The following is a 17,572-nucleotide window of genomic DNA, read 5'->3' as shown; positions in this document are numbered from 1 at the left end:
TCGGGTCATGATCTCAGGGTCATAAGATCGAGCCCCATGTTAGGCTCTGTGCTGGGGGTGGTGTCTGCTTGAGATTCTTTCCTTCCCTCTCTCCCTCTGCCCCTCCCCCTGTGCGCGCTCTCTCTCTCTCTCCCTCTCTCCTTAAAAAAAAAAGAAGGGCAGGGCAGCCCGGGTGGCTCAGCGGTTTGGCGCTGCCTTCAGCCCAGGGCCTGACCCTGGGATCCCGGATGGAGTTCCACGTCGGGCTCCCTGCATGGAGCCTGCTTCTCCCTCTGCCTGTGTCTCCCATGAACAAATAAATAAAATCTTTATTTTTAAAATTTTTATTTATTTATGATAGTCACAGAGAGAGAAAGAGAGAGAGAGGCAGAGACATGGGCAGAGGGAGAAGCAGGCTCCCATGCACCGGGAGCCCGATGTGGGATTCAATCCCAGGTCTCCAGGATCGCACCCTGGGCCAAAGGCAGGCGCCAAACTGCTGCACCACCCAGGGATCCCAAATAAAGTCTTAAAAAATAAAAAGGGCAGCCTGGGTGGCTCAGCGGTTTGGCGTCACCTTCAGCCCAGGACGTGGTCCTGGAGACCGGGGATCGAGTCCCGCATTGGGCTCCCTGCATGGAACCTGCTTCTCCCTCTGCCTGTGTCTCTGCCTCTCTCTCTCTCTCCTTCTCTGTGTCTGTCATGAATAAATAAATAAAATCTTTAAAATTTTTTTTTCAAAAAGAGTATCTTCCCCCCAAAAGAATGCAACACAAACCTGACAGGGTTAGCTAGCCTTGAGGCCAATAACAAGAATGCTATTCAATTCCTAAACACACACCTGGTCCAGGCCACCCTGAAATCATACGGGTAGTATGGGAGGTGTGTTCCTGGGTGATGGAGGAGGAGTTCAGGTCATCCTCCCTATCCCCACAGAGCTAAACATCCCCACATCCCTCCATTCAAACCTCTCTGCTCTTCCCCTTGCTCTTCTTTCTGCAGCCAGTGGCGTCCTCCTTCCTGTTCCTGAAATCTCCAGCTCCTTGGCCTGTCCAGCTCCCCTTCCCCCCCATCTTCCCCCACCCTGTCACCCCCACACAGCCCTCAGCCACACAAATGCCTGACACATAAAACACAGTCTTTAGCAAAACTTAAGAGCACCTCAAACATTGTGGGGGTGAGCAGATGGTAGGAGGGAGCTTCGTTTATCCTGACACAAATGTGATGAAGGTTATTTACAAAATAGAATAGCTCCGTGGGGGCACTGCCCTCAGCAGGGATCCTTTTTGGCCTGTATCCGAACTCCCCCTTCCCTGCACTGTACTCTCCCACTCTGCTAGCCACACCCCTACAGACATTTTTCTTCTTCTGGTCCAGGGACAGGTTTCTGGGTTCTTCTCATGTGGCCTTTCTCACTCTCCGGTCTCTTCTGAGGGGTTTACTTGGGGTTCTTGTCTGCTGGGAGCATTGAAAGGCAAGCATAGGGCATGAGTAGTGGGCTCAGGGAGAAGTGCAAGGGCTCAGAATCTTCTGGTAACACTTGCCCTGCATGTTCCAGAGATATAGATTGGGCCTAGGCTGTGACTTCTCTTGCTGACTTTGTGCAGCTGGTATCAGGACACCTGCTTTGTAGTCTTTCTTTAAAAATTATTTATTTATTTATTTATTCATGAGAGACACAGAGAGAAGCAGAGACATAGGCAGAGGGAAAAGCAGGCTCCATGCAGGGAACTCAATGAGGGACTTGATCCCGGATTCCAGGATCAGCCCCTGAGCCAAAGGCAGACACCCAACCACCAAGCCACCCAGGTGTCCCCCCCATTTTTTAAAAGATTTTGTTTACTTATGAGAGAGAGAGAGAGAGAGAGAGAAGGAGAGTGAGAACAAGTGAGGGGAGGGGCAGAGGGAGAGAAAGAATCCCAAGCAGACTCCCAGTTGAGTGAGGAGTCAGATGCCGGGGTTGATCTCACAATCCGGAGATCATGACCCAAGCTGAAATCAAGAGTTGGATGCTTAACCGACCGAGCCACCCACGTGCCCCTGTTTTGTAGGTTCTCCTAAGGCTAGAACCCTGGGTTCTCCTAGCCTGCCTTTCCTGGATGATAATGTCACTAACAGTCATGTTCTCTAATGTTTAAATAGCTCTCTATGGTTCACATATCCCAATCAGAGCCACTACCTGATTGAGAGAAATTGCACACACACACACACACACACACACATTTTACAGATGAGTAAACTGAGGCCCAGAGAAGAAACATCCCCCACGATTTTGGAACCTTTGAGTAAAGAATATAAGTAAGTTCACTTAGGCACTTGGCTTTGAGAATTCACGTGCAAACCAGCCTTGACTTTGCTGGCTGGCCTTCTCTGTTGCAGATGTTAGCTCAGCCACAGCCACTCTGTTTTAGAGACATAGTTATGGGTACATGTACCAAGTTCCAGATTTGTTCAGCACTTCCTGCTCTTAAATTCATGTTTGTTACCTAGTCGACTCCTCAGCACATCTGTGGAACAGGTAGGGGAGGCGTGACAAGACAAACCAAGCCCCACTATGCTAACCAGAGCCAGCCACACAAGTGGGGTCTAACCACAGAGAGACCACAATTGGATGGGGGTTCTGCACTGCACAGGACACTGTTGGACTGGCCGCCCTGGGCAAGGTTCTGACCTGGGGTAAAGACCGCCTGTCACATGCTTTTCTTCATGCCAGCAGTTTCTCTAATTAATTGGTTCTGTTTGCCATTAGTCAGGAGCATAATGGCCAATTGACAGATGAATGAATCGAGGCAGAGGAGGGGAGGATTCCAGGCACAGGGTCTGCCCTTTTCGCTCATCCACTTGGCCAGTGTGCCAGGCCTGCCTGGGGGTGGGGGTGGGGGTGGGGAGCAGTGGTAGGAGGGGCATGAGGCAGGCCTGGGGTCTCTCCTCTCTCTCCTTACAGTGCCTGGAGTGTATGGTGATGGATAATTGCTAACACAGGTGTCAGGTACTAGTCTAAGCGCTTGATGTGTTTATCTCATTTAATCATTAATGCATGGAATGAATCTGTGACATGGGTACCACCGTTAATGTTCCCATCTTCTTGATAAACTAATGAGGCACAGAGAAATGGCACGATGCATAAAATTAGATGCATGGGGGGAGAAAAAGACTGGAATTTGCTCACTGTGTTAGGGAGTAGCTTATGCATATTATTTTCCATAAACCCTCTCTCCCAAGCATTTTGTCATGTTATATAACTGTGAAAGCAATTATTCTTAAAGGTTGTCTATCAGAGTGAGGGAGGAAAAAAAAAAAAGGAATGATAGCAACCACAGGAAGTAAGAAAACATTGTGTGGATTCCAAGGAGGAGAAGGTTTTACTTTTATCCTGAGAATATTGGTAAAGTGATTTTTAGAGGCAGCCCAGATGATGGGGTGAATGCGAGCCAGTGCGGAAGGGGCTAGTATGAACAAAGGCGCTGGACAGGAGGGAGAGTGTGCAGGAGGGAGCTGGGAACTGCTAGCTGGGAACTGGCTGCTGTGTGAGGCTGGGAGTGGGGAACCAGGCTGGGTTGAGTGTGGAGAGCCTCTACACTGGTGCCAGACCAGTGAGTCCAGATGTGGCTGCATAGATGGTGGGGAACCATAGAGGGTTTCTGGGGCAAAACAGGCTCCCCACATCCATCAGTTTCCAAGGACAAAGGCGTGTCCTCTCTCAACGCCTCTGGGACTTCCTCTCTATCACCCTGCTTCCAGATTAGAATGCCAGCTGCCCCACAGGTCTCTAGGCTGTGTTACCCTTCTGATCCTTCTACCCAAGAAGAAAGTCCCCAAACAACTGTTTGGCCACATCACACCTTCCCAAAAACCTTCCATGGGTTCCCACCATCTGTGGAATCTGGTCCCAGTACTGCACCAATATGGTGGCCTGGTATCCAGTGTGGAGAGGAAGGTGGTCTGTCTCAGGACGCAGACCAGTCGATTAACTTAAGGAAAAAAGATGACCCCTGGGGACAAAAAGCTCTGGGAGTGACTCTGCCCCCTTGAGACTCTTCCTGAGTGGTGGGTGCCATGGGCTCTTACAGTCCATATCTGGTTAAAGTCAGACAGCCCTCCTCACTTCCTCCCAGTGTGGTGACCCTTCTTCTGGCTCTAGCTTTGCCACCTCACTCTACGAGGGCACTGGATTTCTTCATATCTCCAAATGCCAGTTTGTGAGCGGGTAGGGTATCAGGGTCAGGAAGCCAGAGGTAGGAGCACAAGGCCTGCTGGGTGGTCCATTTTATACATAAAGAAGTGAAGGCCCAGAGAATTCAAGGACCTGGCCGAGTTGCAGAGCTGGGGTATGGCAGAGCTGGGATCCAGGGCTCCGGGGGTTAACACTGAGCTTAGAGGTTGGGACAGGGGAGGTGTCTGATGCCAGAGCCCACACTCTCCTTCCACTACCCCAGGCTCTGAGCTGGGGTAGGAAGTTGAAGACCTGCTCAGAGGCCAGGCCCAAAGGAAGGCACACGACAAATCTGTCACCAGCTCTCTGTCACCTCTCTGCCTTAGATGTATTCCAGGTTGCTATCAGCCTCCTTAGCTTGCTGTAGTCACCCGAGTGCTATTTTCTCACTGTTTGGGCAGTGTGAGCTAGGAGAAGCCTCTGGTGCACCCCCTCTTTTCCCAACTAGAGGAAACTGACTCTGAGGAAAATTGGGCAAGCTTTACTGTTCTAGGCACCAGGGATATAAGAGTGAGCAAAACTGATAAAGATCTTGTCTTCAATGTCTTTTAACATGCAAGTGGGATCCCAGGACTCAGCCAAGGCTAGACTCTCCTCTGTCTCCAGAGCAGGAGTCTTCCTCCCTGGACATCAAGTCTTCTAGACACTGTCTCTTCCAAGGGACCCTTCCAAAGTGGCCACTCCAGCCTGCCTCTCTCTCTTTCTCCACTGGACACACACAGGACAAAGGTTAAATGGCTCAGGTGGCCGTGCTGTTGTTCCTTCTGGTTGGGAGTTGCTGGTAATTCCTGGTTTCAGGTGGCAGAGGGCAGGGGTCCTACCTTTCCTCCTTCTCCTCCCTGCTCCTAGCAACTGCACAGACCCTCAGGGACATTCCTTCTGGTGATGGACACACCAGCAGATTTCCCAGCGCGTCCCTGGTTCTTAAATGCATCCTTCTTTCATTGGAGAGAAGATGAGATCAAGACTACTGGAGAAGACCTGAGGGTTACCTGCCCAGAGGAGGCAGTCCCAGCTGGCACACAGATTGAGATTCCACCCAGGGAGTCGAGGGAAGGTGGAGGGAAGGGTCTCATGTCTGGGAGGAGGGCAGTAGCTGGAGAGATCAAGATAGAGAGCCACCAGAGGGACAGGAGGAAACATAGAACTGCATCCTGGAAGCCAGGGAGGAAAGGAGGCTTCCAGAAGGGAAAGCACAGTGGTGGCACCTGCCAGAGAGAGGCCAGGCCTGCAGAGAAGCACAGGCCATGGGAAGGAGGACTCTGGAGGCTGCAGTGCGAGAACAGGTCACAGGAGTTAGGGCAGAAGTCCACCATGGCTCCCGAGGCCTAAGGAAGTAGATGTAACGCATGCATGCACTCTACAGAAATTCGATTGAGAAAGAAAAGAATTGGGGGTGGTGGCTGGAGGAGGAAGCGTAGTTGAGGAAGGAAGGATGGGAATTTGATTAAAAGGAGCCAGAGAGAAGGAAGAAGTGTAGGCTTCTTGCTGGAAGGGCCAGGGAAGATGGCAGGAGAGTCCACACAGCGCTCCCACCCTCACACTGTCTGGAAAAGTGAGATTTTCCAGAGAAGCCCTGGGGTGAGATGAGGGGACACAGGCTGGAAAGCCAGGACTTCTTGGTTTGGAGGTGGCACGGGCGGCAGCAGCAGGAGGATCTGGTTGTCAGGAGCTTTGGGAAGGGAAGAGAGGCGCTGGCCCTGCTCCTGCAGGGTGAGGTCTGGGTGGGCATCCCTGAAGGTGGTGCACAGGAGTGGCTGAGGGTGCTGTGAGTACAGGGTAGTGGAGAGAGGGAGGTGGTGATAGCATCACCTCATCACCTTTGATCCTGGCTCCCCCAGATCATCCACGGAACCTCCACAAGCCTGGGGCTGCTCTGACCATTTTATGCTCCTACCCATACCCGAACCAGAGAGGGGAGGTGTAGGTGGGGTAAAGTGGGACTCCCCTACCGCTGGGCATGGGGCTCATTCAGCTATCCCCCTGGGGCCTGGACATGCCAGGGACAGGCTGCCTTCACCCTCTTATGGCAGCCTGTTGCAATCTCCTCCTATGGCTTCAAGTGGTTCCTGGTTCTCTAACCTAAGACAAATCTGCTTCCCCATAACATCCCTGTTTGATGCCCAGGGGCCCCCACACACTGGCACTCCTCCTGCCCCATGACCGGTGCAAGATGTGACACCACAGAGCCCTTGCTCTCTTTACCTGACAAGACTTCGGCCACACTAGCGATGGCCTTCGGTGTGTTGGTTCCTACTTTCCAGAACCTATGTTTACTCTGGGGCCCATTTTACAGGTGGTAACAGTTGGGGAAGATGGACTGGCCTGGTGGCCATGGTAGGGCCAGAACATTTCTAAGTTTCCCCGATTTGCAGTCCAGGATTCCCCAAGTTGGGCTCTGGGCTGCCTCCCCCACCGCTGAGCCATAGAGGGAACCCAAGGCAGCAGGGGAGACTGGGGTGACATCCAGGGGACCAGTGGCTCTTGATCCGTGCCCGGAGTCAGGCTGGAGCTTCCAGTGGACGGGATGCACACCCTGTCTTCCTCCTCTTCCTCGAGCTCTCTCCTCCAGCCCCACAGAGGGAGCTTGGAAAGCTCTTCTGGCACCCAGCTGCTGCCTGAGCTTGCACACTCCCCTGTCCCTCCCCCAGGCAGGGGAGCACTCACATGTGGCCCCCAGGCCGGTCCTCCCTGGTGAGCATGCCCTCCTTCTCCATCAGCATCTGCCGGAAAGTCCTGACCTTTTGCCGGGTCTCCTCCTCTGAGTACCTGCAGGGATGTTGGGATGGTGAGGGCTGCCTTCTTGGCTTTCCTTACCTCCTCGCCTCCCCCACCCTCCATCACAAGTGCACCTTCCAGCTTGCACTGACCTGTCCAAGGTCCCACCACCAAGCAAGGCTTTCATCCAAATGAACCAAGGGAAGAGTTATTCCTGGAGGTGGGGAGACCGTCCTGAGGAGGCTGTGCCCTTCCTCCCAGTCCTCCTCTACTCCCAGGGCAGACTGCTGGCCCACATCCAAACTACAGTCACTCTCTGGAGACAGTTTAAGGGAGAAAAGGAGATCCAGGCCTTTTCTGCTTCCCTGGCCTCAAGGACATCTGATCCTGACAATAGCCTTGGGAAGTCCTCAGAACATCCCAACATCTGCATGAGCAGTGCTGCCAAGTGGCTTGTCCCAGATCCCAGTGGTAGATCCATTGCTTCTCGGTTTGGGGAGGGAGGGTGATGGTGGGAGGAGGTGGGCAAAGTCTGGTCTTGAATGAATCCCTTGACTTCTCTATTCCCTTCCCCCTCCCTCCCTAAGCCCGGGCTCACGCTAGGGACCAAAGTCCAGAATGGTCACCCTTGCTCCCATGCCCTGGGGTCAGTCATTATCTTCTCTCACTGTGCCCCTGTGACAGCCACTGCAAGGCCTCTCAGGCATCTGAAATGTCCCCTCCAGCATGAGTCCATGCTGTTCCGGCGGCAGGTTCGGGGTGCGGTAAGGGAGGGGAGGTCTTTGTTCACCCAGTCCCTTGCCCTGTCCCTGGCACATAGCAGGTGTCATATCTGTTGCTGAATGAATCCTGGGGTCCTAAACCCCTCACTGCCCCCTTCCTGGGCTGCAGGTCAGTGTCCTGGATGGAAAACATGGTGGCAAAATAGGAACAGGGTCCTGTCTTTTCTCTGTCATGTGCCCTCACTATCCGCTCTGTCCACACAGTAGACCCAGGCCTCTGCACTGAGCTTGTCCATGAAAATGGCACATTGTTGTCCCTTGGGGATACCACGGCTATCCTCCCTCTTCTTCTTCCACCTTCCCTACCCTTCTCCAACAAGCATTTGGGATTGGTCCAGCCTTTTTGGAGAACAATTTGGCAATTCCTTACAAAAGCCTTAAAAAAAGAACACGTCTTTTGACTCATAAAACTAACTTCCAGGTTTACCCCGTGGAAATAATCACAGCTTAAGCACAAAGATGGGACTCATGGGATGTTTACAGCAGGATGGATATCCCCAAACAAGTTAGGTGTCAACGTTTGTGTTTCCATAGCAACCTCTACCTCTAGTTGCCAGCAGGTGGCTCATGGGCTAGCTTTACCTGTTGACTGACTTCTCCACATCCGGCCCTGGCCTGGGAGTTCCCTGAGGGCAGGGACCTTGTCATCTGGATTGCCACTGTGTCCCCAGCACCTGGCACCGCGTCTGCCACATGTGGCATCCACATTTTTTTTTAGACAAATGAGTGGCTGGTGATGGAGAGGCATTGAACCATTTGAAGGTTGGATTTTCATTTGGGACACTTGCCTCTGGTGGGGTTTGTGCAGGAGATGGTGAAGTCAGAGCTGGTGAGGATGCAGGGGAGGAAGGGAGCAACAAACCATCAAGGATGCAGGATGACCAGGACCTGGGGACCTGCTGAATATGTCACAGGCTACATGCGGGGCACTAGCTGCTTCTTAGCCAGGTAGGTGCCCCTTGACCCCAGCTATGGTCTGTCCTTTTGTGGGTTCAGGCTCCTGTGTGGCCCACCATAGGGAGGACTATGTCCTGCCTGCCAGGCGGTGGGGTGTGGGGGCATCTCTTCCAAGCCTGGGGTCTTGGCTCATCAATGTCCACCACAATCGCTGTTAGCCTCTGACTTGGGCATTTGGCTGGAGGCGCCTTGGCCTTGCTTGCTGGGCAGTGCAACCCTGGGCTGGCTTGGTTGTCCTGGAGCCCAGGGAGAAGGGGTGGTGGCGCTTTCTGAGCAGTGGAGGGATGGAGGAACTCCTCCTATCTCACCTGCTCCTCAAAAGACCAGCTTGTCGATGGCACCAGCATAGAGACAAACAGTGAGGGCCCTTCTCCATTGCCCAGCCCCTGACTCACAGGGCTCTGGGAGGGAGGGACAGGTTGGCCGGGCCATTAGGCATGGGGCCCTGGGCTTGGTGGGGCTGGGGAGGAGATGGTCCAAGAGCAAGACTGGGCCAGATCCTCAGTGGAATGGGATAGGCTTCGGGCCAGGGTCCAAGTTCCCCAGACTCCTGGGGTCTGTGGAGTATATGAGGCTGGGAGGTAGGAGCAGAAATCAGGGTTTCGTTAAGACCTGGAGCAGGACACACGTTCATGACTTAGGATTCATCCCAGAGATGGCAGGTCTAAGGCAAGTTGACTAAGTCCAGCATATATCATTGGGAGGCCAAGAGGGTTGGATTGAATAGACCTGGAGGCTTGGGGAGGACCTCCTATGCCTCAGGACATGCTGGGAGAATCTGGGGATCCGGGACGAACAACTGGTTATTGTACAAAAAGATCTCTGGTACAATCACTACCTCCAAGTCTCCTGCTCCTTCATGCCTTTTGAGGTCAACCCTCAGCTGAGGCCACACTGGACAGTGATTAAAGGAAGAGGCCGAGAGCCAGGTAGTCCTAGTTTTGGGTCCTAGCACCCCCTACTTTCTAGCTCTGTGATCTTGGACAAGAATATAGTTTTTTTAGCCTTAGCCTCTACATCTGTGAAATGGGATAGTAACCTGTCTCTCAAGGCTGTGGCAAGGATTAAGGGAAATGATGCTTACAAAGCACTTTGTGCAGTGTGTAGCACATAGTAGCTGCTCAATAAATAGTAGTGACCAAGGACTATTTGTCTTCGTGCAGGAAGGATAGAGGGTCTAGTTGTCCTAGTCTCCCTCCCTTTTTCCACACCACACTCCTGCCAGGTCAGCATTGTCCCAGGTCGAGAATCACCCGGGCTTCTTCTCTCTGTTCTCTTGGAGGCAAAGGCTGAGATAGGGAGGCTGGTACTCAAATCATCCACTCCTTGGAGGTGGCAGCACCTGCTGACTTAAAGCCATGCATGAGGTCTGGCTGCCATGCTGGAGCCTCAGACTAGAAGTTGAAGGCTTGGCCAGGGAACTGAGGACAGGGTGGGTGGTAAGGCCTGTCTCAGTGTCCCTGCCTCCTGGCTGTGACAGTCTGGCTCCCTTGTCTCCCCTCCACTCTATGGGTCATGAAGGATGGACAGGCCAGATTCGTTGTTCCTCTCTGGACCGTCCTCTGAGGTTGGGGTGTGGTAAGGAGATCCTGCATTTAAAAAGGGGTCCCCAGAGTAGAACATGTACCATTCTGCCCGCTTCTGCCCAGACCTGGAGTTTCCCACACTGTTGCTTCCTTGGTCACTGATTTGTTCTCCACAGCAGCTCTCAGGGTGTGGGCAGCCTTCCTCTTCCCATTTGATGGATGAGGAAACAGAAGAGGGAGAAGGGAGACCTCCAAGCTCTAAGTCCCAGGGGCGGAGCCATTCTCTGTGCGCCTCCCGTGTCCTCGTGTCCTCGCAGGAAGAGGCACAGGTGGGTGTGTATGGGGGGTGGATAGGTGCTGGGGTAGGAACAGCACACCACACTGGCCTGGGGCTCTGTCCCTAGCCCCACCGTGATTGCAGGCTGCACAAGGAGGCTGCCGGGGAAGGTGACTCCAAAGCAGCATCAATCACCAATGAATTAGCGGGCCATCCATCAATATTAGGGAAGGGATTGCTTTTTAATGGGGCCAAAGAATGTGTGTTCCTGTGACTAGTGGGAATATTTGTCAAATGCCCGAGAACCTGGTAAATAAGCTCAAATGAACCAGTGTTTGTAGAAATGGATATTAATGACTGGATTTTATAACAGAGCAAGGGTCCTTGGTGTTTGTGGAGCAGCTTATGGGCATTGGCTGGAGATGGGGGAGCCCCATACATCTTTAGCCCACAGTACTCTCAGAACGACTCCTTATTTTACAGGCCAGTAGCTAAGGCTTGTTCAAGTCTGGATTGTGGGGTTCCAGAGTGGCTGTGGCCTCCACTGGCTAGGCTGCTGCTAAAGGGTGGGAGTGGGGGCTGGTAACTTGAGAGCTAGCTTCCTGGGAGACTCCAGTGCAAGGCCCACCTGGAGTGAGGGCTTGGGTGGGGGAAAGGGCCCTGCCTGGAGACTTAGTGGGTCCCTCCCAGAGAGACATGTTTGTCCTTGATGCCAGGGGACTGACATCAGGGGCCTGGCCAAATGCCATCTCTTCCTGCCTGAGGCTGCCCTCATCTGATAATACCCTCTATGTGCAGTGAGGGCCTGGGGGCTTCTGGAGGAGGAGATTCAGCCAGGGGGAGGAGGCTTGGGAGGGGAGGGGTGCCAGGAGATAGGGGCTTTAGGAGTTCCCTGAGAGAATGGGGCTCTGCAAGGAAGAGGGAGGGGGCTCAGGTAGGAGGTTGGGCTCTGGGAGGGGAAGGGGGCAGTTTCCAAGAATACAGCACAGAAGGCTGGCCCTCTTCTGGCCCAGGCACCCCTCCTGTTCCCTAACCTTGCCCACCTGCCCACAACCTCTTCACAGCCGGAGTCTCCCAATTTAGCAGGATTTATAGGTTGCATTAAGGTCCTTGAGCTCTTCTCCTCTTCCCACTCCCTAACTTGATCCTGCCCTTGGGGATATCATTTCCTCTGTCCACATCCACGGCTCATCAAACCTGGTTTCACTGCCAGCTGGAAGCCTCCTTTCTGTCTGCCTTCCATCCTTTTATCCCTCTCTGCAGGGACACCCCCCCCCCCAACCTGGTCACCAGGCCAGCTGGAGATGAACACCAAGTCTCTGTGCCCCAGGGTCCCTGCCTGGCAGCCCCCCTGAGGACCCTGGATCCAGTCTCAGCTTTGGCCCTGCCTGCAGCCAGTGACTGTCTCTGAGCCTGTGTCTCCCTGGGTGCTACAGCAATGGTGAGCCATGTCTCAGCTGCCTTTTGGGGAGCCCAGGAGGCCTGGATGGACAAAGGTGTGGTTTGGAAGCATTGCTGGGTCCGGGCTGTTGTCCCAATGTGGCTTCAGGCCCTACTGCACTGGGCATTTCTGATTTTTCAGCTTGCCGACAGTGCCAGTCTGATGGGTGGGCCCTGCTATCCATTTTGACTCCCTCAGCAGCCAGCCCACTAGTTTCAAAACACTCAGGGAAGATGCTAAACGGAATCTTGGGGACCACCAGCTTTCTTGGAGCTGCACAAAGAATGACTTTGTTCTGCTTCTTTACCTCCTGCTCCATGTGTTAGACCTGTCTTGTCTCCCCTGGACTTTCGAGGGAAGTCCCTAAAAAGATCCTTACTGACTGATCAGTACATAAGCCCTGACACACTCGTACTCAGCCCTCAAGGCCCATTCAAATATCCTTTCTCAGAATCTTTCCTCTGAGCTCCTGAAACACTTGGCCCCCTCACCATGATTCTAATCTGTTTTATGATGGAGTGGTCGTAAACATGCTTGTTTCTCTTCTGAGATGGGAGTAGGGGGTGGGGGTGAGGGGTGGTCTTTGAGGAGGTGACTCCAGTCTGGCTCTGGTTCTCCAACATTGCCCAACGCAGTGCCTAGGACACTTATGTGTCCCTCCCTGTCACTGGTTCTGAACTGGACAGGTAAAACTGAAGCTTCCAGGCATGGCTGCTGGAGGGACTCCTCTGCTGAAACCACAGGCAGCCTCCCTGGTAATGGTAATAAGGGCCCATTGTGCTCTCGTGGCTGGCAGAGTCCAGGAAGCTCAATAGAGCCGTTTTAGAGAAGGGCAAACTGAGACCTTGACTTGTCATAGGGGTTTCTATGCTTCTCTCCTCCCCACCCCTGCCTGGACTGGACGTTTCTGGAAGACATGGACTGTCTCCTCGGCGTCTGTGAATCTGAGCTTAGTTCAGAGGTTGACGTAGAGCAGGCGTTCAAGACAGCTTATAGGCTGAATAAACTAATAAATGAATGAAGGTCGTCGGGCCTTGCGCCTTGCGCCTTGCGAGGGCTCTACCCCGACTGGATCAGGGCCTGGCCCCTCGCCGGCCCCGCCCCGGCTCCTCCCCGGCTGCGGCCCCGCCTCGCCCCGGGCGCGCTCACCCCTGCTCCTCCATCATCTCTTGCAACTCCATGCACTTGAGCTCCACGCGCCGCTTGCGCTCGTGGTCCAGGATCTCGCGGTGCGCGCGCTTCACCAGGCCCGGCTCGGCGGCGCGCAGTTCCTCCTCCGCCCGCGGCCAGGCCCCGGAGGAGGCGCCCGGCTGCGGGAAGCCGTTGGCCGCGTCCGGTGGGGACGGCATGCTCGCCGCCCCGTTGTTCACCGTGGAGGACATGGCGGCTGGCCCCGGAGCCGCCGGCCCCGGCCCTGCGAGACAGACACAGATACCAGGCCGGATGGTCACCTCTCGGCCACCTGCTAAACTCCTCTGCGCGCGGGTTAATCCGGGAGATTTAAAGGCCCACTCATGGCTCTAATCCGCTTCCCCTCATGCTGCAGAGGGGGGCGGACGTCAGGTTAGCACCTTTGGGTCACACCTCAGGGCATGAGCGGGGGACTAGACACCAGGCTTTCCTGCCTGCAAAGTGGGTGGATGCAGGCTGGACTAGAGGGCCTCCTAGGGCCCTGGCCTTGGAATGGTCATCTCCAGGGACCTAGTAACCACCTAGGGCAACCCTCTCTCCCTTGTCACAGTTCCTGGGCACCTGCTTGCAACTTCCCAGGCAACCACATCAGTCTCTGGGAAAATTTGTTAGTTGGTTTTTTAAATTTGTTGTGTTATTTAAGTAATCTCTACACCCAAGGTGGGGCTTGAACTCACAGCTCTGAGATGAAGACTCCTGTGCTTTTCCAGCCGAGCTAGCCAGGCGCCCCAGGTAAAATTCATTAGTTTTATTTTTGTTTTTCCTCCAGCCTCACTTAAACTTCCACCTCCCTCTGGACACACACTGTCCTGCTGGCCTATGGGGTCACAAGCTACATGTGCTCCCACCTCCCATCTGCTCCCAGGGCAGCCCTGCGGAGATGGGAAGATGGAGTCCACTGCATTCCCACCACGCAGGCGGTTTGATCTGGCCAACTTCTCCAAAGCCAGCCTTCCAGGTGTGTGCCAGGTCCAGATGGAAGGCCATAGATCTGTTCCCTCCTTTGTTCTAGAAACACTGCTCCTAAAGATGTGACCAAAATGGCAGTGACATTAGCTTTCCAGTCAGCCACATCCTCCGGCAGGCTCAGGGTGATGCGAGTCAGCATGGCTTGAAAGGTCAGAGACCCTGGCTCCACACCAGGCTCAGAGTAGAGTATGCACACGCACAGGTGCAATGCACACTCATGTGCACAGACCAAGGACCTAGCTTGACAGAGGGGAGGTACCTCCAGCTATTTCCATTTCCTTTCTCCAAGGCGCCAGCTAGTTGCTAAGCAACACGGAGGCCTTCTTCCCAGGGAGTAGGATGAGAGAGAGGAGAGTGGAGGGAGGTGGGAAGAGCATGTCTGGACATCCTGGATGGGGCCTTTCCTGCAACACAACCCCCAAATCACACTCTCCTCACTGGGTGATGGGGGGTGGGTGGGGGTGTTCAGAGCCACAAAACCCTGGAAGGCAGGGAAGGGGACAGAGTGACAGGCAGTGACGATGATGAGAACATAAAGTCTTTTCTCATGTCCATCCCACTAAACCCCAAGCCTCTGGATTCTAGGATGGGCTCCTCTACTCCTTGCTGTGAGACCCCCGAGGATGTCACTGACCCTCTCTGAGCCTCTGGTGCCTACCTGTGCCTGTGAGCATCATCCTGACTCTTTAGGAGAGGGACGCTCTTGGGGTGGCGTTACAGACCAAACTGTTCGTTCAAACCTCTTTCTCATCCCTAAGCCCTGCCAGCTTCTTGCCTCTGTCCTAGCCCAGCCCTACACCCCAGTTCCACCAGGGCCTCTCCTGGGGTGAGAGGCCACAAGCATCACACACTCACCAAGCTCCACAGAGAGCTCTGGGAGCCTTGCTTTCTACCTGCTTTGGTCTTAGTGCTTGGCTCAGGGGTGACTCTCTTGGCTGTCGGTCACCTGCACCAGGGACATGTGTGGAGTTGGAGACCCCTGTTGCCTTGGCCTACCACAGCTCACCTGTCACTAAATGTGGCCCCCCATCCCCTCTTCTCCACATCACTTCCATTTATCCACTTTCCCCCCTCCTGTCCCCAGCAAAACTCAAGCCCCTCACTCTGATCTGCTACCTCTGCATCCTGCTCCCTCCCCCACAACACCAACACCCAACCCTCCCATCGCCATCAGCAACCTGACAGATCAGTCCAGGAGCAAATCAGACTATGTCATGCCCTGATTAATAGCTTCTAGTGGCTTTCCGTTGCTTAAAGTCATGGCATAGCCTGCCTCCTGGTCTAGTGGTAACCACCCTCCCCACTCACAGGGCCACACAGATTCTCCAACTCTTTTGTGTCCAGGCTTTTCCACTTGGTGCTCTCTTTCCCTGGGACACTCTTCTCCTGACTCCTTTGTGCCCTCGGAGTCCCTGCTCAGAGGCATCACCATCTTCTCGAAGGCTCCCTTTACCCCTCTAGCTGGTGCCACCCTGCCAGAGCTCTTGCCACTCACTGTTGTTACAGCGGGCTCACAGGTCTGGCCCCCTCTACACTGAGGGCAGCTTAGCTTTCAAGTCCTAGTGCCAGCAAAGTGCCTGAGTGAGCAGGTGAAGCTCAAAGCACATGGGTGGAACAAATAGAAGATAATTATAAGGGGAGGTGGGATAGAGGAATACCTGGTACAGTCCTTAATACAGCGTGCAAGACCCCTTCACATTTTGCCTTATGCTATCTCACAACTTCATCCCTTGCTGCGCCTCATCCTGCAGCCAACATCTAGCCTCTTGGCTTTGGTCATCTGTCTCCAGACATGTGCTCTCATTCCTTTGGGCCCTGCCCATAGGTTCCCCTGTGCTGGAATTCCGTTTCCTCTCTTGTCCCCCTGGGGAGCTTCTGCTCACCCTTCAGGGCCCAGCCCAAATGTCACCTCCTCTGGGAAGCTATCCCAGCTTCTCAGGAAGGATGAGCCATTATCTATTTGTGCTCCAGTTTTTGTCCTCACCTCTGTAGATACTGAAGTTTAACTTGTTTGCATCTGATTCTCCTTCTGAGCTGTGAGCCCTTTGCGAGGAGGGATCCCTTCTTTCTGGCTCCCCAGAGCCTATCCAGCACCTGGCGATGGAAGAGGCATGCTGAGGGTATGGGGAGAAAGTGCTTAGGCCCCAGGGGAGCCCATGGAGCCAGGTTCTGAGCCATGCTGCTCTGCATGCTTTCCCTCTGACCTGGGCGAGGCTTCCTGGCTTGGAAGTTGGCCTGAGCTCCTTGAGGGTGGGGGAGGGGAAGCTGGTGGGAGCAGTTTTGAACACACTCAGATCTCCAGACCCCAAGCAGTTCTTCCCCCAGCACTAGGAGAACGCCTGGCTAAGATTGCTTGCCGGCTGAGTGCAATCTTCAGGAATGGCTCTTAGAAGGAAAAGAGAGGGGCATATGGGCAATGGGGCTGGGGCAGCCTGGATTTTCACTAAGATAGTTGGTGGATTCTACTAACTTCACCTGATGTGTTAGAGGCTGCCACCAGGCAAGAATCAGAAGCAGGTTATTGAAGAATGACCCCTGAACCCTGAGAGGAGGGGCCTGGCCCCTAAGAACAGTCACTGCACATGGAGCCCACTTCCTTCCAAGCTGCTGGTGCTGGGCCAGCAGACCAGGGATCTATCCACCTTACTGCAGGCAGGAGATCTCTCTGAGAGGCACCTGACATTATCTTTTATGGAATACTTGTGAAATTGTGTAAGGAGACAGAGACACTGCAGTTATTGGAATGAATAGTCTGCACTGTAGTAATTGGTGGATAGATTGACCTGTACTCAAAGGGAGCTGATTAATGAGTTGATGTCACATTAGATGAAGGTATTTAGTGGAGGACCACAAGGCTTGGTCCTCACCCATGTCTGATCTGGATGTTCACCACTGACTGGATAGAACACTGATAATCTGATGATCAGATTCATCAAGGGCAGCGCCTGGGAAGCCTTTTAAATAGAGTCAATTTTAAAAGGACTCAGTAGGCTGGAAAGATGGAAAGAATAGAAGAAAGTAAAACAGGACAGAGACAAATCCCTCACTCTAAAGCCAGATCCCGAGCTAACTTTTTTTTTTTGAAGATTATATTTATTTATTCATGAGACACACACAGAGAGAGAAAGGCAGAGACACAGGCAGTGGGAGAAGCAGGTTCCCTGCAAGGAGCCCGATGTGGGACTCAATCCCAGGACCCCGGGATCCAAAGGCAGACACTCAACCACAGAGCCACCCAGGTGCCCTGAGTTAACTTTCTAAAATTGGAATGGGGTAGACATGATTTAGAAGCAGCATATTTATGAAGGATTTAGGGGTTTTCAATGGCCACAAACCCAATTTGAAGTCAATATCATATTGTGGCTGCCAAAAGTGCATGTTATCTTAGGCTGCATCAACAAAGACATTATGTCTAGAATGGGGAGGTGATAAGAATATACAGGTGGTCAGAATCCCTATCTTCAAATATCTGAAGGATTGTAGAGGATTTAGGTCAAACCTGGCTGAATCTATGGGGAA

General features: G+C 53.5%; 1 protein-coding gene across 1 annotated transcript in view; it reads right to left on the bottom strand.

Annotated features, from left to right (window-relative positions):
- SRRM3 (serine/arginine repetitive matrix 3) overlaps positions 1 to 17,572 on the bottom strand; it is a 55,023-nt gene that overhangs the window by 21,390 nt on the left and 16,061 nt on the right. The window contains 2 exon segments of the mRNA XM_025425871.3: positions 6,860 to 6,961; positions 13,043 to 13,307. Coding sequence (XP_025281656.1) covers positions 6,860 to 6,961; positions 13,043 to 13,275 — 335 coding nt within the window. The 5' untranslated portion in view covers positions 13,276 to 13,307.

The sequence above is a fragment of the Canis lupus genome, chromosome 6 (assembly GCF_003254725.2).
Source record: "Canis lupus dingo isolate Sandy chromosome 6, ASM325472v2, whole genome shotgun sequence".
Classification (NCBI taxonomy): Eukaryota; Metazoa; Chordata; class Mammalia; order Carnivora; family Canidae; genus Canis; species Canis lupus.
This window is presented reverse-complemented; position numbering and strand designations above follow the sequence as displayed.